Source organism: Perna viridis, chromosome 5 (assembly GCF_037379345.1).
Source record: "Perna viridis isolate PV_CMFRI_1.1 ecotype Kerala chromosome 5, ASM3737934v1, whole genome shotgun sequence".
Classification (NCBI taxonomy): Eukaryota; Metazoa; Mollusca; class Bivalvia; order Mytilida; family Mytilidae; genus Perna; species Perna viridis.
The window spans coordinates 14,504,113-14,526,335 of NC_142449.1; the positions used below are offsets into that span (position 1 = coordinate 14,504,113).

Genomic DNA, 22,223 nt, shown 5'->3' on the forward strand with positions numbered 1-22,223 from the left:
TGTGTGTGTGTGTGTGTGTGTGTGTGAAAGCACCGTAAATAAAATATGATTGGCCGATAAAAATATACGCGACTATATTTAGCCGCCGTGCAATATTCCCATGCAATCTACCGTTTTTTGTTCCGCTATTTTATAGATTTCTTGGCAGCCTTTCAAAATGTATCAAACCATGTAATTTTCTTTAGACAAATGTAATTATTCAAAATATGTAAATTAATAATCTTACCGGATTTAGCCTTCCAATACGACTTTTACCCGTTCAATACAATACATCATATTGGCCAGGTTAAAAACAATATTGACATATAGGTACCCAAGGAGTGTTGCTGTAGATGAAAAGAAAGTTGACAATACAGAATGGAAAGTCATCGCGTTTGTCGTATAGTTTGGTCAATAGTTTTCCTTCATCGATCTCTAAGTGTAGGTCAAGATATAAATATAAAGATATAAGGCGGATCAAAAATCAAAACATTTTTGTGTAAGATACCATAAGGAACATCTGTGCAAAGTTTCATATAATTTTGCTCAGTAATTGTTAATGGATGAGACGACGACGACGACGATGACGATGACGATGACGACGGAAGCCAAGTGATAGTAAAAGCTCACATGACTCTTTAGGTGATCTAACAAAAAGGTGGGGGGTCTTAATACTTCTCCTTGCTTTGCACATCGTCCTAAAATGGAGCTGGATCCAAGTCCATTTCATAACTGTATATAATAATGTAATTTAATAAGATGTATTTCTATACATTAAAACTAGAATTTTTTAGACAAGGGCAGGGAATGTTTTTTCAAGAAATTTATAAAATAGGCCTATTCTTAAAGCAGTGTCGAAGGCTTCCCTAAGATAAATGAATGCTGCAAAGACTTTCTTTCGATTCATTGTCATGTTAACCATTATTGATGGGATCGGTAGTTCTCCTTTTAAAAAAATATAACGAGAATAGTAATGGTGAATATGTCAAAGAGACAACGCCACCTGGATGTACAGGGGCTTGTTCCAACTATCAACTTATTAACATGCAGCCAAAGAGTATACAACTACACTGATTGATTGATTGTTGGGGTTTAACGCCCGAGCAGCAATATTTTAGCTATATTCAGGCGATGAACATGAGATGGATGACAAAATGAACATGAAATGATGATGACGATGAAATGAAAAATGGGATGGGACACAAGGATAATAGGGTCGACAAATTGTGATTGCCACTAGAAATAGGGAGGGTGGGTAGGGTCGGGCAATTTAGCCTGCTGTGACGGTGCCTAATGGTTCCTATTCCGAGAGAATACCACAGCAGGGTTCTTTAACGTGCTACTTTTTTTCATTATTGCATAAATACATGTAATACGAACGTGTTAGAGCATGCTGATTCAATATGATGGTATTAGCTTAGGCTTGTTTCCGAATCCTTATGATATATTACTGCTGTATTAATTAAAACTGACGTATTTATTTGAAACAAAAATATGTTTAAAGCAAAAAAAAAAAAAAAAATACAGGAAATTTTCCGGCCAAAATATGAAACGTTATTCGTTTTCTATATAACAAAAACCAAAATGTAAACTACATGTACCTGAAAGATGTGACGTTTTCTCGGAATAATGCCTAAGAAAGGACTGGATTGTCTTAAACGAGAAGAGTCACTGGATGAAGCCTTGACAGATGAAACCGATGTCTTTGGAAATAAAACTAGTTTGACTCTACAAATAGGAGATGTTTCCAACACAGAAAAATGTATACAGTATACTCAATTAAGTTATGACAATGACATTTTATATATTCTCCGAGGGATTGTTTGTAGAACACGTTTAATGAGACACATTTAAATTGCAATTATAAAGATTATTTGAGGAAAAATACTGAAATAACAAACTAAATTTACATTAACTTTCATTGAAAGGAAGTGGGGGTATTTCGGCAAATCCAAGCAAGAATGTCCTTGTTCTTTAGCCCCCCCCCCCAAAAAAAAAAAATAGTCTTGTTTCCTGCTACCAAAAAAATTTAAAAAATGGATGGGTAGGTAATGAAATTATTTCATTTAAAAAAAAAATTTTTACATTGAGTATAATAGGGAAACAATTCAGACTTTATTTATTTATTTAGCAACCATTTACATATCCCCAGAAAATTCTAATGTTTATGACTTTGGCATAGAAACAATATATGATAGGCCTAGTAAGTGATATAGTAAAATATAGTAGCCTAGGTCATATTATTTTACAAGGCGATTTTAACACGTACACATGCATAAAACCTGATTTCGTTTCTGATGATAATTCAAAAAATGATCCGATTAGTGACGATCATTATATCCAAGATCACACCTTACTTAGAAACAATTTTGATACAAAATTTGTTAATAAAAGTGGCAAAAATTATTGCTCAATTTATGCAAAGGATCAGGACTATGCACTTTAAATGGTAGAACTATAGGTGATCTTCAAGGAAGATTTACATGCATTACTTATAACGGATGCAGTGTTGTTGATTATATAATTGTTTCACAAGAGTTGATTAGTAATATTGGCTATTTTGAAGCGCATAACTTCACTTCCCTTTCTGATCATTGTGCTATAAGTTGTACACTTTTTTCATGTTTTACTTCTCAAGATACTGAACAGTGTCATCTGGATTCATTACCTTGTAAATTTATATGGTCCCCTGAAGCTATCCAAAAATACAATACCCAAATAAATAGTGAAGATAGCTGTAATAAATTTAAAGATTTTTTGGAAACAGATTTTAAAGACTCAAATACAGCTGTAGAGGCTTTTAACACAATTCTCCTTGATAGTGCCAATAAATCTGCTAAATTTGTTTTAAAATCCCTAAAGAAGCCATGGTTCTCAGAATCCTGCAGAGATCTCCATAGGTCAGTTAAAAACTATGAAAAAACTTGTAAACAAATTTCCTTATAATCATTTATATCAAAAGAAATTTTATTCACTTGGGTCTAAATTGAGACGGTTATGTAAGTTTGAAGAAAAACAGTATAGGAACTCTATATGTACCCAGCTTAATAAAATAAGCAATAAAAATCCGAAAGATTTTCAGGACTTATTGCATAAACTTGATAAAAATAAAAACCCTGAATCTAATGAAACAAACATCAATCATAATGCTTTTATTGACTTTTACAAAGAGCTTAATAAAGCATGTGATAAAAATAATGCTTTTCAAACCAACATTAATAAAGAATTCATGTCTTTACTTGAAAATTTAAACACTAAGTTTGTCCTATCAGCATATGAGGAAATTAAAGAAGAGGAAATATTGAAAGATATTCGCTCACTACGAAATGGAAAATCATCTTCATCAGATATGATATTAAATGAAATGCTGAAAAATGCTATTCCAGTTTTGTTGAAACCACTTAAAATACTGTTTAACTTAATCTTAAAAAATGGTCTTTTCCCAAAAGTTTGGAATGAAAGCCGTATAGTACTAATACATGTATACAAAAAAAGGTAGCAAGCTAGACCCAAGTAATTATAGAGGAATCTCTATTACGTCCAATTTAGGCAAGTTTTTTAATAAAATAGTATTTAATAGACTGTCCAGATTTATATACAGTAACAATCTCATTAGCAAAAACCAGATTGGCTTTAAAGAAAAAAGTCGCACAGCAGACCATATCTTTACACTAAAAACCATCGTCGACAACTTCAAACAAAAAAGCAAAAAACAATTTGCTGCTCTCATTTATTTAAGGAAAGCATTTGATACCATTTGGAGGATATGTTTATTTTACAAACTCTTAAAAAATAACACTCATGGATATGTATTTAAAATTTTATTTTCAATGTACTCTAACACATCATATAAAATAAAATTTTTAAATGGACTCAGCTCAACATTTCCCTCTGAATGCGGTGTTAAACAAGGTGACATGTTGAGTCCTCTTCTGTTTAATTTCTTTATTGACGACTTAGTAAAACATTTTAACCAACCAAGTTTGGATCCAGTTGTTATTGAAGACTCTTCTAGAAATATACAGTTATATGCTGATGATATTGTATTATTGTCTGAGAGCCAATCAGGGCTACAAAATTGTTTAAACAAATTATTTACGTATTGTGATTCATGGAGTCTTCAAGTTAACACTGATAAATCTAAAGTTATAGTGTTTAGTTCAAATGGGAAAAGTCATAAAAATACATTCCTATATAGTAATTTGAGTATTGAAATTGTGTCACACTATAACTACTTGGGCATCACTACGAAACATAACTGTAATTTTAATTAGCTATAAATTCCCTAACTGAAAAAGCAAGAAAAGCATTATTTAAAATTAGGAAAACTGTTGGTATGAATAACCCTTGTAGACTCTTGGAAAAATTATTAGATTCACTTGTTTCTCCCATTCTATTATATTGTAGTGAAATTTGGGGTTTTGGTGTATCTTTGAAAGATTCTGACCCATTTTAGAAAGTGCATATCAAATTTATTAAAGAGATATTAGGGGTCCACTGTAAAGCCCCCAATGATGCTTGTAGAGCTGAATTGGGTAGACTTCCCATGAAAAGTAAAGTAAACATGGCAGCTATTGGGTATTTGAATCACATTTTATCTGATCCCTGGGATATAGTTACTTAATAAATAAACAAAGCTTGCTTAAGCTACACTTGGAGCAAATCAAACAAAGAATTATTGACCAGTGTACCCAAGAACAAAATACCAGAATATATAACTCTTCCAAATTGTCATTTTTCCAAAGAGTCTATGAAATGGGTATAAGACCAGCTTATGTAGACAAATTATCTTGTTTATCTGATAGATCTAATCTGTGCAAACTTAGAATTAGTGCACATCATTTAATGATTGAAAAAGGAAGACATTTGACCATTCCTAGAAATAATAGATTATGTCCAGTTTGTAATAGTGAACACATTGAAAATGAAATACACTTTTTATTTAGTTGTAGTGCATATAATACACAAAGAAATATATTTCAAAATAAAATTTGCAACTACTATAAAAATTTTAATAATAGAGATGTAACCATAAAAGTAAACCTAATTTTAAATAGCAACACTCTTCCTGCTCTTAAAATGTCTTCCTCCATATCTAAATGACTTGATCTAAGGAAAACTTTATCATAATTATTTCATATTTCAGTGTAATTGCCGAATTATTGTTACAGTCTCAACATTATATATGTATATTGATAATGTCATATATATATATATCTTTGAATATAATGGGCCTTAACCATTTCTTACATCTGAGTTTGAGCCAATAAAATATTTGTATTGGTATGAACACTCCATACGCAGGTTATGGATCTTTAAAAGATCTTTTGAGTTCATGTTTTGTATATATTGAGGGTATAGGTAGGGAAGCAGGAAACAGACATTTTATTTTTTTGGTCTTATGTTCAATAGATCCTCTTTAGCTTTGTGTTAACTTTCTAAGCAGTCTCAGTTGATACTTTCACAAGGTCAATGCTACATGTTTCTGTACAAAACTTTTACTACCAAGATTTTTGCTGTTTTGTAATATTACTCATACCTGTACCAACTTTTCCCCGTTCCATAATATTTTGCCAAATTATTCATAATTACAGAATATTGCATGAGATACATGTACATGTATGCAAAAGCTCATTTCAAGTCATTCCTAGTCATAAAAATGAGGATTTTTGTTTTTACGATATTTATTATTTGACTGCTTTTCTGTTTTCTGAAGGCCCAAGATATGTAACCAGAAGTTACAGTACCAAACAAATTTCTTTTTATTTCTCACTTTATTGTCCTAATATTATATATTTCTGAAAACATTCAGTGGTTAAAACATCACGTATAGACTTTGAGTCAAATTTTGAAAGACATGATATTGCAGACTCTAATTTAGATAATGATGACTAGGTGAACTTTTACTAAATGCTGTTTAAAAATAACAAAATTGACATTTTTATAAAACTGCAAAAAGTTACTGATTGTACATTTATAATGGTATGGCACTGTCACTTCCTATAGACACTTGGTTTTTTGCTGATAACTTGAATATTAGCTGGTTGATCTTTATAAAATTTAATCACAAGGCAGGGATCAACACTAATTTTGGAGAGGACTACTTGAAAAAATTTCATGGTAGTCCTATGAGCTATCTAAATTTTACCTTCTTTTGTATAAGATTGAAGAACAGAACCATTATTACTGTCTGCAGACTATATGTATCTATTTTACATCTGAAGTAGTCCTGCTGACTACCAAACAAATAAGTTAGTGTCAAACCCTTCAAGCTTCCAATTCACAAAAATGTTTGTATTGATTTTGGGGATTATGGACCCATCTGTTATAGAATTAGGGGCCAAAACAAGCATTTCATAGAATTTAACTATTTACAAATGTAGCTTCAGTGAAAGCAGAGGAAATTGATGTTCAACAATATTTTATACCACAAGTTAATGGTCGGACTGGTATTGATTTTGGGTGTGTAGACTTAATAGGCTGTCCATGTTAACACCAGAAAGATCCTATGATATGAGTGGCTCAGGATAAATTTTATCCCACTGAATTTTTAGTTCCAATGTAATGTATAGACCATTTGTACCAGTATGTCTAAAAGTAAAAAGTTTGTTTTGAATTGACAATGGATGGCTCAGAAAATGGTTTTAAAGTTTCCCAACAAAGCTTTAATTCAAGAGTTGCCTCATTTTTTCAATGAATTTCAGTGCTTTCTATGTAAGTTATTTCTCTTTTATCATTGCAGTTAATCCAAAAACCAACTTTGAAGAAGGATGCATTTATTATATGAAGTGGGTGAAAAAAATTTGAAAACAAAATTTGTCATGTGCCACCTGCTTTTTACATCGGCAGCCTCTTAAACAATTTTTAAATTAGAGGTCAAAAGGTGGGCACCAGATACATGCATTGTCATAATGTCCAGACAATAACTTGACTATTTGTGAATGGATTGCTTCAACATTGTGTAACAAGGTGCCTCATCACCAAAGGAAAGCTGGGATTTTTGTGGGTTAAGATATGGTATAAACTAAACGCCTCTCAATTAAATCAACCAAAGCAAGAGCAATATATCTTGTAACAAACATATCACATAATTGAATATAAATAGGGAATGAATAGCTTCGAAATTGTACCACAAGTGCCATACCACCAAAGAAAGGTATGGATTGATTTTGGAGGTTTAAACTTCAACCATTTAGGAATAATGGGCCAAAAAAATAACATCTTCAAATCTGGTCAAAATCTTATCCCTTGTCAAATATCTTACCGTAATTCAAAGCAGAATCAAGTTCAAATGATGTGTCTATACTTGCACCAACTGTTCAGGGTTTGACCTCAGTGGTCATAAAAAGCTGCAGCTTGTGAAACATTTTATTGTCTATATAATTTTTACAAAGACAAAGACAAATGAGAGAAGTGAGCACATCAAGGAAAATATTTTGCTAATTTCTCCCTCTAGATTAGGCCTTGATATTGTTTAAAAAAAAAAGAAATGCCAGAGTTTAAATTCTGTACAGTACTTAGCATCAGTCCCAATGTCAGCAGATAATGGATACCATCAAAAGTTAAAAACTACAGTCTCATAAGCATAATCTTATGTGATTATAATTTATTGTCCTTGATTATTTTGATACTATTATGATGTTGTAATGTTAATACATGTATATCTATTAAAATTGTACAGGTAACAAATATTCCAGACTTTGATTTTGGGTACACGAATTTCAGGTTACTCATTTTAAAAATCATAGATTCTAGCTCGGCCATCATGTGTTTTTGTAAATGTGTACCAACTTTCAGCTGGAGATATTTCGTAATAATGGAAATATCTGCAAAATATTATTGGGAACAGGGAAAAGTAACTACCGGAATGAGCTACACATTTTTTAGGTATACCACCATATAGCTAATCAAATCTATTATTTTTCAATGACTTTTCATTCAGAATTGTCAACTTTCCTTTCATCTGTGGCAACATCCCTTCGGCTCCTGCGTATGGAGTGTTCATATCACAACTCATACGTTATGCGAGAGCTTGGTGAAACTACGCAGACTTTTTGTATCGCGCTAGAACTCTAACAAAGAGGCTTCTGGAACATGGTTATGTTTCTACAAGATTGAAGTCATCACTACAGAAGTTTTATGGTCGTCATCATGAACTCATGGATCGTTATGGTGTATCCATCAGCACCATGAAAACTGATTTATTCAACGGGTCAAAGTTTTTCTTTCCTCGTTTGTCTCCCCCGGACTTGACTTTTTATGAGCAACTCGGCGGGTGTTTCTAGAAAAGCAGAGGACGCTTATCCTACCAGTGCACCTGGTCCATGATCCCAGTTTTTAGTGGAGTCCGAGTTGCTCATTTACTTTTGTTACTTTGTATGTATGATTTTAAAAAAAAACTGCTTATTTTGTAGACCTTACCAGAAACACAGTAATTTGAAATACATATAAAGCAACCTTGAATACACATTCATTTTAGTACAAATCTGATCTTATTTTGTCTTAGTATAATCTAACACTAGTTGTGGAGTAGTAGTTGTAATAGAATATAATGTGTCATCACTGAGCACTATAAGTGAATATTGTAAAAACAATGTAACTGTTCAAGGTACATGTGCATTATACTGTTCATATAGAATGTATATGGTACATGTACATGTATGTACATATTATTTTTTCAAAATAATGTTACATATTGTATATTAGGTTTTAGTTTTATAACATCTTCGAGGATTTTTTTTCTAAAAGCATTTTTCAAAATATAATTTTTTTTTTTAACTGCAGTGCATGTGTTTTTCTGGGAAATATGTTAAGAACTTTATCTCAACAGACTTTGGAAATTTCTGTAAGATTTTAATTTTGTCTGTTTATTTGTTGAATATTTGATGTTCATGTAAATATAAAGAAAGAGCTCTGCTAAATAACATGACAAAGCTACATGTAGGTCACACTGTAATTTGAATATCTATAGGTGTCATTACAGGATTAGAACTCATGTTTTGAGATAGTCAGTTGCAGTACATGTATATATAACACTTCTGAAGTCTTGTTTTTATTCTTGTAATAAACATTTTTTGAAAACCGCTTGAATCTTGGTTCCCTTGATTACTTACAGAGATTGAAATGTGTTGGTGTCACAAAGAAGTAATATACCTGAAATTTCATACAGCTCTTGTAATATTAAGCAAATAAAATAGAATATAAATATATAAAATATAAACTACATGGTAGTATTTAAGGCCACTAGGGATGTGTTTTCTATTATTTGAGGCCACTGGGGATGTGTTTTGTATTATTTAAGGCCCCTAGGGATGTGATTTCTATTATTTAAGGCTACTAGGGATGTGTTTTCTAGTTGCTCATTTACTTTTGTTACTTTGTATGTATGATTTTAGTTACTTTATGTTCTTTGTTGTGTATGTCTGTTTTCCATGTCTGGTCTTTGTCCCTGGATTACATTCTTTTGATTACCGCTATAACCTTGGTTCCCTTGATTACTCTTTTATTATGCATTATTAACTATGATATAAAAACCAAAACAATCTTTCTATTTTATTGAAATGTATATGTGCATGTATGTGTAAGAGTGGCATTGTACTCTATAAATGATGTTCATATAGATGGAATAAAATCATTTTTATAATGAAATACTGTTTTCCAGTCTTTCCACCCAGTCCAGTGAGTCCAGGCTGTGTTTCCATAGAATCCACAGGTGATAGAGCAGGCTATGTCAACTTTGAAATTATATCAGCTGAAACAGTCAGGGAAGGTCATTCAAGCTATGTGGTATGTGCAATATATATGACCATGATTTAATTGATAACAGTGAAGCAAAAAATTTTGGGAAATGTTTATGATTTAAAAAGGTCTTAAATTTGAAACTTTATAGAAAATTACAAAGTAATGGTAATTTATGATTCATTTTGACATGTTATTGATGTAACAGCTCTTCTACATGTATGTATTTTGTATTAGTTAAGTCATATTTCCAAATTAAAAATATGACAAAAAGAAATTTTAGTGGGTAAACCCAAATTTGAATTTAAAAACAAGGCTAGAAATTTGTCAAAGGGAATATTCCCCTTTACAAAACAAAAACTTGCTACCATCAGGTTAAAAAATCATTGTATATCATTTCAATGGCATATATGAACTTGTCACTATCTTATACCACAGGGACTTGAAGTCATGAGTTAGTAACTTGTCACTATCTTATACCACAGGGACTTGAAGTCATGAGTTAGTAACTTGTCACTATCTTATACCACAGGGACTTGAAGTCATGAGTTAGTAACTTGTCACTATCTTATACCACAGGGACTTGAAGTCATGAGTTAATAACTTGTCACTATCTTATACCACAGGGACTTGAAGTCATGAGTTAGTAACTTTTCACTATCTTATACCACAGGGACTTGAAGTCATGAGTTAATAACTTGTCACTATCTTATACCACAGGGACTTGAAGTCATGAGTTAATAACTTGTCACTATCTTATACCACAGGGACTTGAAGTCATGAGTTAATAACTTGTCACTATCTTATACCACAGGGACTTGAAGTCATGAGTTAGTAACTTGTCACTATCTTATACCACAGGGACTTGAAGTCATGAGTTAATAACTTGTCACTATCTTATACCACAGGGACTTGAAGTCATGAGTTAGTAACTTTTCACTATCTTATACCACAGGGACTTGAAGTCATGAGTTAGTAACTTTTCACTATCTTATACCACAGGGACTTGAAGTCATGAGTTAGTAACTTTTCACTATCTTATACCACAGGGACTTGAAGTCATGAGTTAGTAACTTGTCACTATCTTATACCACAGGGACTTGAAGTCATGAGTTAGTAACTTTTCACTATCTTATACCACAGGGACTTGAAGTCATGAGTTAATAACTTGAAATCGTCAAGCATTGTGCTAAAATGTTCTTATATCATTTAGTTTACATGTTACTGTCCATGGTCAAACACTTAGAACTCATTGATAGTAAAATGTCAAACATGTTCAAACATCATTTTAGTGCAATTTCGGCAATTTTTGTATACAACTCGGGAGCTCAGGCCTCGTTGTCTAAAACTGGAGTGGGCTGGTGATATGAATACTTTTCCTGGAAAACAGCCATTTAGGTTGATAAATAGCATGCTGCATTTTTGTGATAAACTACATTTATGAAATTTACTTTCAATTACGACAAGTAGTAAAGTTAACTTCAGGGATTATATTTGGTCTTCCCTCCACAATCACCAGATGAACTGTCTTTAGGCTTATATAGTAACTGGACATTTTACAAAAAGAACTTTGTATCTAACATAGATAAAATAGCTATGAAATGATAGAAACTTTTAAATCTCCTTGTTAGTTTTCTAGTTAAATATATAAGATATTTCATTTGGTAATGTGCATTTAATCAAGGAAAGACAACTCTATTCCCTAAAGTTAAATAATATTACTCGCTGTAATATCATTTGACCAGACATGAGTGGTTTCTATACAGTTATCATCACTTATTTTCACTGTGTTCTTTTAATTTTTGTGCAAACACTTTTACCATTTATTAGACTGATTTATTTTATACATGCATATACCATAAAAATTTCATTTTATAGATTTTGTATATTAAAAACTATTTCATCGCACCACAAAAATTGGTACGAAGTAATATTTTTTTAGATCATTTGTTAAGTTAGAGATAACATTTACATTGTATGTTTTTTTTTTATTTTAGAGTTATCAGATTTTAATATCAGGACATGGGATAGAGAAGACCCCAGGTATTGTACAGAAAAGATATTCAGACTTTGAGAAATACCATCTTAAACTGAAGAAGAAATTTCCTACTACTATGGAAACAGTTGCTTTCCCTGGGAAAGTATTAATTGGAAATTTAAAGAGTGAAACAATAGCTAAAAGAAGTAGGGCATTTGAACAATATCTTAATCATGTGATATCAGTTAGTGAAATAAGATTTTCTACAGAAACTCAAATGTTTTTCTATGGGATTGAACTGAGAAAAGGTTTTGATTTATTATTGAAGGAGAAATATGCAGAAGCCATTGCAGTATTTGAAAAATATCTTCCTGTACAAGAAAAAATACTTGGTCCCCAAAACAAAAATGTGATTAAGACAATCTGTTCTCTTGTTGCATGTTGTAAGAAATTAGGAGATCGTGAAAGAGCCATGAAGTATTCTACTATTGGGTTATCATGTATTGGAGGTGATATTCATAATGTGTATTACCTCCCTTTGATTCACGACTGCATTTATCTACATTGGGTTCTAGAGAAAGAGAAGGCACATTTAGAAGCCAAACTTGGAGAGCTCAGGGATAAAGGAATCGAAACAGAAACCAATACTAATTTGCTAGATGTCATAACAGCTGAAATTAGCAGCTGATGATATTTTTACACAAGTTAAAGTAGATCTGTGATTGATCTCAAAGCATTTTAGTGGAAGTATGAACTGAAAGTTTTAAACATATATCTGTGATAAAGGAATTTAATCTTGCTTCTGAGAGAGTACACAGAGTGTGTTTTACAATAACTTTGCAATTTTTATTGATTTTATTTGTTATGTTATATTAAAAGTGCTCAGTTTGATGTGAGATGCACTCCCTTATATAGTAGTTACTATACTGTAAAATATTACTTTAGTTCATCTGATGCATTCAATTTCAGAAAGTAGACTGGATTTCACTTAATTGCATGCTTGTTAAATTGCATAGTTGTACGCAAGTATGTTAGTCAGTATATAGGTATATACAGATAAAGTATTGATAACTATAATGAGTTCAGTACAGTTTTCTTTGGTAAGATTATTCCAATACATCATCTATAGTTTGATATTGTCTTGTACATTTTGATTTTCTTGAACACAACAGTCATTTGTTTTCTACTTTTTGTGGGAGAAAAATAATTTTGAAATAAGCAATGCATTTTTTAGATCTTTAGAAAGAACATTTGAGAACTGGGCATTCATTAATTATAGCTACATATTATGGATTACCCACTATGTAAGTACATGTAGTACTGTATGTATTTCTTAATCATTTGTAAACCAGACACATATCTATAATATTTATCATTTACATACAACTGATGTGGGGATTTTTGATTCATTGAAAAACATGGCTGCTGTTACTAAAAATAGAACATAGGGGTCAGACAGTAGTTTTTACATATATCTCCAAAACTGTTAGGTTAGCTAAATTTTTGCCAGTTAAAAGTGTTCAGCATGATGAGATCTATCTCTGATCAAGTTTTGGTTTTAATCCATTAAGCCATGTTGGAGTTATTGCCCTTTTTCAACGATTTTTGATATTTTTAATGTTATTTCTTTCAAAAATATTCTCCTCTGACACTACTTGACCAATTGAAACCAAATTTGGTATGAATCTTTCTTTGGGTATCCTGCATAGAACTAATGTGGGGATTTTTTAATTCGTCGAAAAGCATGGCCACCGTTTTTAAAAATAGAACATAGGGGTCAGACAGTAGATTTTTCACATATATCTCCAAAACCGTTAGGTTTAGCTAAATTCTGACATAGCTAAAAGTGTTCAGCATTATGAGATCTGTCTGGGCAAATTTTGGTTTTAATCCATTAAGCCATGTTGGAGTCATTGCTTTTTTTTCAACGATTTTTGCTATTTTTAATGTTATTTCTTTAAAAAATCTTCTCCTCTGACACTACTTGACCAATTGAAACCAAACTTATTATGAATGATCCTTGTGATATCCTGCATAGAACTGATGTGGGGATTTTTGATCTATCAAAAAACATGGCCCCCCATTACTGAAAATAGAACATAGGGGTCAGGCAGTAGATTTTTGAATATATCTCCAAAACTGTTAGGTTTAGCTAAATTCTGACCCAGTAAAGGTGTTCAGCATGATGAGATCTATCTCTGGTCAAATTTTGGTTTTAATCCATTAAGCCATGTTGGAGTTATTGCCCTTTTTCAACGATTTTTGCTATTTTTAATGTTATTTCTTTAAAAAATGTTCTCCTCTGACACTACTTGATCAATTGAAACCAAACTTAGTATGAATGTTCCTTGTGATATCCTGCATAGAACTGATGTGGGGATTTTTTATCTATCAAAAAACATGGCCCCCATTACTAAAAATAGAACATAGGGGTCAGGCAGTAGTTTTTCGCATATATCTCAAAACAGTTAGGTTTAGCCAAACTCTTTCAATTGCTGAAATGATCAATATCATAAGGCCTTTAAAGATCTTCAGGGATTAAAGTTGTCAGGCGACTCCTTGTAAGAGTTATGCCCTTGAAAGATTAATTCTTTTATTACAGTTTTCAGCCAATATCTTGAAACCTATAATAGTTAGACAGAAACTTTCAATTGCTGAAAAGATCCTTATGATAAGTCCTACCAAGGTCTTTTTGAGTCAAAATTGTTGGACATCTCCTTGTTAAATTTATTACCCTTGAAAGACAAACTTAAACCAGGTGAGCAATTCAGGCTCCTGGGAGCCTCTTGTTTTATTAAATTTGAAAGTGTTTCAGTGTTAATTTGTAAAAATTTGTTTTCACACAGAAGAGAAGTTTAGCAATTGGGTATTTTGGCATAATATTGTGTTTTTTAAGCCATTGGAGAAACAAAAAAATGTACAGGTAGTTCGCCATTTATCTTATGGTTTAAGTGGCATGAAGTGAGAAATATGTTAGATCTTTGATTTTATGAAATCCATTTTCATATCTTTGATACCCAATTATTAGCTATATTTTATACTCTTTCTAAAACTAAGTTGAGGTATAGAGTAATCTTTAAAACTGTCTGTCTGGCACAGTTTAGGTATCTGGATAAGAATCAGTTTTCCTTTTCCCTTTTGTCTACCCTTAACTTTACTTTTTTTTAGCAAAATGGTGGGTGTTTTTAGAAAAGCTGAGGATGGTTACCCTACTGGTGCAACTGGTCCTTGCTCCCAGTTTTCAGTAGAGTCCTATTTGCTCATTTGCTTGTATTACTTTGTATTATTTTGGTTATTTTATGTTCTTTGTTGAGTGTGTCTGTTTTCCATGTCTGGTCTTTTGTCCTTGGATTACATTCTTTTGATTTCTGCTAGAATCTTTGTTCCCTTAATTACTCTTCAACGAAATTATTTTTAACACAAGAAATATTAAAGTTTTTTGCCAACTTTCATTCCAATTGTACAATTTTGTAGTGTTAAAACATTATATCACAATTCTATAAAGGTCTACAATTGTCCAGACTGTTCTGGGATTGACCTCTGCAGTCATATCAAGCAGTGCCCTGCTAAGTATTTTAATGGATTTTTACAGGAATCACAGGAACTTACCAATGTAGTTTACATTATACATGTATAAAGATGTTTTTAGGGAGATCTTACATGCTTGTGTTTATGATCACGAGAATAATTTTCTCTAGATAAGTTTTGCAGATCTGATTTTTATTTTTTTGTGAATTTCATGAGAGTAAATTTGCCCAAGTTTGCCATACTGCTTACTTAGGCTTTCAATTTTGGTTTTAAAAGACATACTAGTTCTGTCATTGTAACAGTTTTGACTGATTCATATATACATATGAAAGGTAAACTGTTTGGTTTCAACATGGAAAGCAATTTATATAGACAGTGCTAGGTAATGGATATATGTAATAAAGTTTTATATTTTATAATTTTGTTTTTTTCTATTGTGTAATTTTTAATTTTTTCATCTTTTATAACATATTAGCTTGATGAATAAAATGGAACATTTCATTCTTCTAAAGTTAATTGACCTTCAAACATCAAAAGGTTAGAGATGACTGGGTACTGTTGGAGTATGGAGTAATAAGATTTTGGAGAGAGATTTACAATCTCTTTAAGTATAGGATAAAATTCTTGTCAGAGGACAGAGTAATATACTGGTACACTACTTTGGCTCACCATATAACAAATATTTATTATGACCTATTTACTCACTGTCTAATCTGTTTTAGTCTAAAGCGTTTTAAACATCATGCAGTATAGCTATATGTTTGATTTCTGTATTATTGTTTGTTGATAATGGATCCACTTCTGTTGATATTTCATCAATTCCGGGCTAGAATTCAAGTTTGTATTAGACTTATACACAATCAGATTTTTAATGTGCTAGAAGGTCATGAAAGAAAACAACCTGCATGAATACACAATGCCCCATTCAATGACATTCTGACTCCAAGCCCCTTAAAGATATCCAACTATTCGTTATCTTGCTTTCAGGAAGATAAGATTTTCCTGGTATTATGCACAACTACATATCATGTACTAACTACCTGCAAAGTTTCATGAAATTTAGTTATGTAGTTTCCAAAGAGTTGTACTGACAATTTGCTTCATTGATAAGTCCAAAAGGCTACTACTACCACAAAATTCAGCAAATCAAAAATGCACAACAACACATGTCCTAAGCATTTATATATTTTAATGAAATTTGGTTCAGTAGTTTCTAAGGAGTTATGCTTACAAAAGTGTGACAGACATGATAAAAACTGTCTCCCCACCTAAGTGTTACAAAGAGCTAAATACACTTCTAGACTGGGCGACAGAGATTAAGCAAATGACTAAAAGGACCTGATACGCTGAGGGCCATTTTTTGTCATCTCTTTACAGGTGTTGATGTACAAGCAATTTATTTTTCCTTGGCACTTTTTTGTATTAAAGTTGTTGTGGTCTTGAACTATCTGTTCTAACATTGGCTTCTTCCAACATGCCAGACTCAATCCATAACCTGATTCTTTAATCTACATGTATGACCTTATAACTCAATAAAGTTCTATGTTTTTCCAAAAATTCAATTTGTTACCAAGTTTGATGATATTCTATTGATCATGTTCATACATGAACAAAATGTATAAGCATATTGACAAGGGTGTAGTAGAATAAATGGTATTGTTACAATGTCTCTTCACAACTTAATTGGCATGGGAAATAACTTTGTAATTTAGATTTTAAAATAAGACGAGTAAGGTTTCAGGAATATATTTTTGTTTCAAGATGTGCTGTTCCATTCAATGTGATAACATTTCATATCAACATAATTCTTAACAATTTTATGATGAGCAATTTTCCTTAAAAATAAAATTTACAAATTACTAACATAAAAAATGGTTACAAAATACTATTATATTCTATAGTTCAACAATAAAGTCCATCAAAATTTACAACCATATTTGTAGTTACAGCACACAAGTAAATAAATTGTTTACACTGCTTAAAATAAAGAAACTTCTAGAAACTGATCCTACATCTATTAAAAAGTAAAAACTACATGAAAAAAAGCATAATGACACAAAATGATGGTTTTATTAATGCCATGAGGATATATAATAATAGTACTGTACAGGGGAAGAAAACCACTAAATCATACAAAAGCAAAATTAAGTCAAGGTGTTCCACAATATGTTGTGCTAAGAATAACCCAAACCCCCCGGCCCCCAGTAACTGAACCATTTCTGTCCAATTGATGCATCACCTAACAGATTACTTAATCATATGGTAAACAGGAAGTACATAAGCAGAACCTAGAAAAGAAAGATACAGTGCAAGTCATCACGCTTCAGCTTAAACCAAATATCAAAGCATTCCTTCCAACAGAAGCTGAGAAATCAGTTACAAAAAAGTGTAACAGACCGACAGACACTGTGATTGCAATATAGCTCCCACCCTAATGAATGGTGGTATAATATATGGTTAGCTCATTAACTTATCAGTACATGCATTTTATGCTTCTGCAAATAAATAAAAATGAAGCTATATGACACTTCAAATAATTAACTAATTTTAAACTATCAATATGTATTTCATTTCTACTTTGACAGGTACAAAACTGTTAAGTTAAATGAACAGTATTTTATGAAATGGAAGAAGATTGATGATTTATTTAAGGAGGTAGACCTAGGGTAAGGGAAACAACTCTTGAAATCAGTGATATGTTTGTATCATATTCAATTTCAACAAAGCCTATCAAGCTTTCATTTGAAACAGAATGAAATCAATCCAAGTTACTTTGATGCTTACAAAAGATTGATGTAAAATGCTAAATACAAATGTTCCAATGATTTTTAGGAGTTGTATCCCTTACCCTAGGTCTACCTCCTTAAAAAAATCATTAAAAACTAATGTGTAATGCCAATCTAGAAAAATGCCTTGCTGGAGAAGGAGGAATCTTCTCATTCAATCTTTTATATCAACATTTCTGTTGAGAAGTAAATAAAAATGTAAAAATAAATCAGCTAATTTTAAATCTTTCTGAAACATATTTATTGAACATTTTAATTTTAAAGTTGTAATGTTAAATAATTTCCTTTATAGAAAACCAGTGAACAAAATAGTCTCAACTTATGAAGTGCACTTTATAAATGCTACATTATTTTTTAAGTATGTGAAGGTCTGCCTGCAAACCACACATTAAATCACATTCAAGTAGCCAATCCATATAAAGTTCACACACTACCTATGGCAGAGGTGATTCATGTAAAGAAAAAACATGTTGTATCTACGTACAGCTCTGTATTTTTGGTGAAAATCATACATGCATAATTAAACTAAATCAAGAATAATTATCGTACTCTTACAAAGTGTCAATTTCATGTACGATCAATATATTTTTTATCTCAAACGTGGAACAACCAACTAAAAAACAAAGACTGGTTGTGTGATATTAAACGTTTTCTAACTGTCAAAAGGGAAATTTGTGGGTTTTTGACATGCATGAATCACCTCCTGCTTAATATTTATTGAGACAGCTACGTAATAAGGATAAATACATACTGGCACTACAATGACCATGAGATAAAGAGTTGGAATAATATGAAACACTAAGAATGTAACATGGTTTTTTATACTTTCATATTAGATTTTATAGGATTCTTGTTTCTGTAATAAACACTTGTAATATATGTAAGATTAAAATTTCAACAGATAATTTTTCAGCTTTAGGAGTAAAAAGAATTTACAGATGATACTAGATGATTTTTGTTTAAAAGTACAATCTCAAGAAGTCTTACTATTTTGTCTTGACTATTAAATTTTTGAAACATGTGATTAGGCATTTTTCATTTTTATAATCTTATTCAAGAAAGTTGGAACTGATGGTATGAAAATTGCACACAAACCTTGCATGTTAATTAAATGAAAAACTAATGCAAAAATATATTACAAAAAAATACCTTGTATAATTCTTGATTTTATTCTAAAATCTGATTCTGAATTAGTTTTTTGCCGTTACTTTTTCTTCTAGCTTCTCTTACCCAGCCAAAATTCCTGAAGGAGTTACTGTTTTTTTTATTTCCAGTGATATCTAACTGAACTCTTTAACACCACCTGTTGGATGGTACTACTTTGATCAGACAACCACTACAAATTCTGGTAGAGTTTCTTAATTTTGCATCTAAAGTTATTTTTAGTATACTGGAATGGCCTGGTAATTCCCATTGAAGTTGACATGCTAAGTGAAGATTATAGTGAACACATTGCAAGTAGGAACAAAATAAATATAAATGAGGATCCCACATTATGGTAGACTTTAATATTAAAACATTTTTTTAATATTAAAAAAAAAAATCTTCAAAAATGAAATTTTAAACAGTAAGATGAGTTGAGGACAGAAAAATAAAAAAGTGAAATTTTATACTATGTCATGAATTTAACACAGAAAAATATTATCATAAAATCTAGAATGATTTTTCATGCAATATAAATCTGACCCTAAATCTGACCCTAAGATTCTTCACTAGTACAACCAGATTAGAGAACCTAAACACTGCCAATATATTTATATTTAAACAAGGAAACTTTTAAAAACACTTAAGTTTTTATATTATCAATTATGGTAATGGAATGTAATTGTAAACACATAACTTATATTACATTATGTTATCTATGAACAGTCTGAAATCTTATAGCTGTAAAATTTTGGCTTGAGTTTCTCAGTGTATCACATTAGAATTGTTCAATTGTTCAAGTCAATTTCATTGTTTTAAAATTTTTCAGGAATGTATGTGTTGTATTTGTTTTAAGGATTAGAAGTCAAATCATTGTCAACAATATCACTGATAAAATCATACAACTATCATTCTATGAATGAGGTTTTCAAGGAAGAATAGACCCAATCTTATGTATCAAATTTGATTGCACATTTCAGAAACATTGTGACCCTTTTAATTTCAATAAATAATTTATTACACCTCTATATCTATTTTCTACTGAAAGTGATGAAGCAGAAAGTTTTCTTTTTTCACCCTATGACTACTGACAATTTCCTACCAATAGCATAATAGGTATGTTTTTTTTTAATTAGGCATATTCAGAATTTACTTTTTAGAAAAATATTTGCCATGTAATTTTATGTATTACAAAATCGAAATAAATATAAAGATTTTTGAGGACACAAAGAAATTCAAGCCATGCTATTTTTATCTGACTATCCAGAGTCAATCAAATTAACTGTTACTTTTAAAATTAGATCATAAATTAGTGCACATGACATAAATAAATACCTAGACATCTGGAGGTATGTCCCAAATGAACTTATCAGAGACAGAAACTAAAACTGAAACTCATTAATTCTACATGGTCATTTGAAACTACAAATGCCTCTATTGCACCTATCAAAAATTCATATATAATTTTAATACACATACACTGGGAAAGTCAATTGAAAACTATAATACCTTTTAAGTACAACCATATATTACATATATTTGTTTATAGTAACAGAAAAAGATAAAAGATTTATTTAACTGTTATGAAAAATGTGTACATGTACATGTTAAGTAAAACTGAAGGTACATGTACTATCCAAATACATTTATCTTGATAATTTTTTTGTATCAAAACTGAATGAAGAAGAAATTGACATTATACCTAATAAGTTTTTATCACATCTAAAAAGAAAGTATTATCTAAAGATTCTGTCAGTGAATTCATTTCTTATTTTGTTTTAAAGCTACAACTTCAAAAATAAAAGTACTTTAGTACAAAAAAAAGCCAAGCAATCTATAATTTTATACACATCGTAGAATATCATGAATTTTTTTAGTCGGTAAATAAAGTATAAAAACATACTGGAAAACATGGCTTTTAAAACAAAATACGGTAAAAAATACCCTAAATTTTCTTAAGTATCACAGAATACTACAGCATCCATCTTTTTCTTCTCCACCAACAACAGGTACATTACTGGGCGCCTTGAACTTTTTCACACTTTCGTGATTATAATATGGAGGATTATTATTGTGTCCATTATTTTTGGAATGTTGTTGCTCTCTATTCTGTGTGGGTGATGTACTGTACTTATTCCTGCCTTGATGCAGTGTACTTAAAAACATATCCTGAACATGACTGTCTACTGCAGTTACACTATTTTCTCGACTTCGACTCTCCGATCTGTATTTTTTCAGATCTGACAAGTTCAAAGATGGCGTTCCCGAAGGATATCGATTTGATGTCAAAGAAGATGAAGACCCAGAGTTCACTTTTGTTAAATTAGTAGAATTGTCATCATGATTTTGCGCTGACCTTGATGTGTCATAGTTCAGTTCTGATGGTTTATCAGGTAACGACTGGTCCCTGCTTTGTGGAATGTCTGGTTTTTGATTTCGCTTATTGAAAGAACTTCTGCGATTGACATCTTTCCCTGGAGGTTGAGAACTTCTATCACTATCTTGCCTCCTAACCTCTCTCTGAATATCATACTCTTGCTCTTGTGGTTCTCTCCTCCTTTTATCCATCTCATCATCAATAATCAATTCTACTTCATCTATATTAGTACTGCCATTCATATTTTCTTTATCTTCCTCCTACATGGAAAAAAAACAACAAAACTTGTCCAGTTATCTTCTACAGCTCTTAAAGCTTTTACTCCTAAATTAAGATAATAACAAATTTCCTGTTTACAATTTCTATAATACCAATTTATTACTAATATATTCAGTTTTTTAACTTGGCTAGAATAAAGAAAAAAAGAACTACTAAAGTGTTTTTTGTCTGACCTCTGCAATACTAAAATGTTCCTTGTCTAACCTCTGCAATACTAAAATGTTTCTTTTCTGACTACCATAATAAGTTAAAGAGAAGATAGTATATTGTTTCTCTAAAAGTAAGCAAGGCAGTCTTTTTATCTATCATCTCTTATGGAACAAAAAATTATATCCAAAGAATATATTGTTCACTGTATACCGTCCTGATGACAGTACCCTGAGCGTACAAGCAAATGTACTGTGCTACAACCTAC

At 31.2% G+C, this 22,223-nt stretch overlaps 2 protein-coding genes across 13 annotated transcripts in view; one reads left to right on the forward strand and one right to left on the reverse strand.

Annotated features, from left to right (window-relative positions):
- Nucleotides 1-1,539: 1,539 nt before the first annotated feature.
- On the forward strand, nucleotides 1,540-15,724 carry LOC148616165 (sorting nexin-21-like). Its single transcript, XM_088582923.1, has 3 exons — nucleotides 1,540-1,741; nucleotides 9,641-9,765; nucleotides 11,715-15,724. The coding sequence occupies exons 1-3, from the start codon at nucleotides 1,609-1,611 to the stop codon at nucleotides 12,381-12,383; spliced, it is 927 nt and encodes a 308-aa protein (XP_088439049.1). The 5' UTR covers nucleotides 1,540-1,608; the 3' UTR covers nucleotides 12,384-15,724.
- A 1,229-nt stretch (nucleotides 15,725-16,953) lies between these two features.
- Nucleotides 16,954-22,223, reverse strand: part of LOC148616166 (protein phosphatase 1 regulatory subunit 16A-like) — a 53,005-nt gene continuing 47,735 nt past the window's right edge. For all 12 annotated transcript variants that reach the window (XM_088582916.1, XM_088582914.1, XM_088582915.1 and 9 more), the window contains one exon: nucleotides 16,954-21,789. In XM_088582916.1, the coding sequence (XP_088439042.1) occupies nucleotides 21,115-21,789 (675 nt within the window). In that variant the 3' untranslated portion in view covers nucleotides 16,954-21,114. The remainder of the gene's footprint in view (nucleotides 21,790-22,223) is intronic.

Bases quoted from the DNA above. Each gene is read 5' to 3' on its own strand.
- LOC148616165 (XM_088582923.1), top strand. From the start codon at position 1,609: ATGCCTAAGAAAGGACTGGATTGTCTTAAACGAGAAGAGTCACTGGAT. The intron at 1,742-9,640 runs GTATACAGTATA...ACTGTTTTCCAG, and splicing joins TGTTTCCAACACAGAAAAAT to TCTTTCCACCCAGTCCAGTG. The intron at 9,766-11,714 runs GTATGTGCAATA...TTTTTATTTTAG, and splicing joins AAGGTCATTCAAGCTATGTG to AGTTATCAGATTTTAATATC.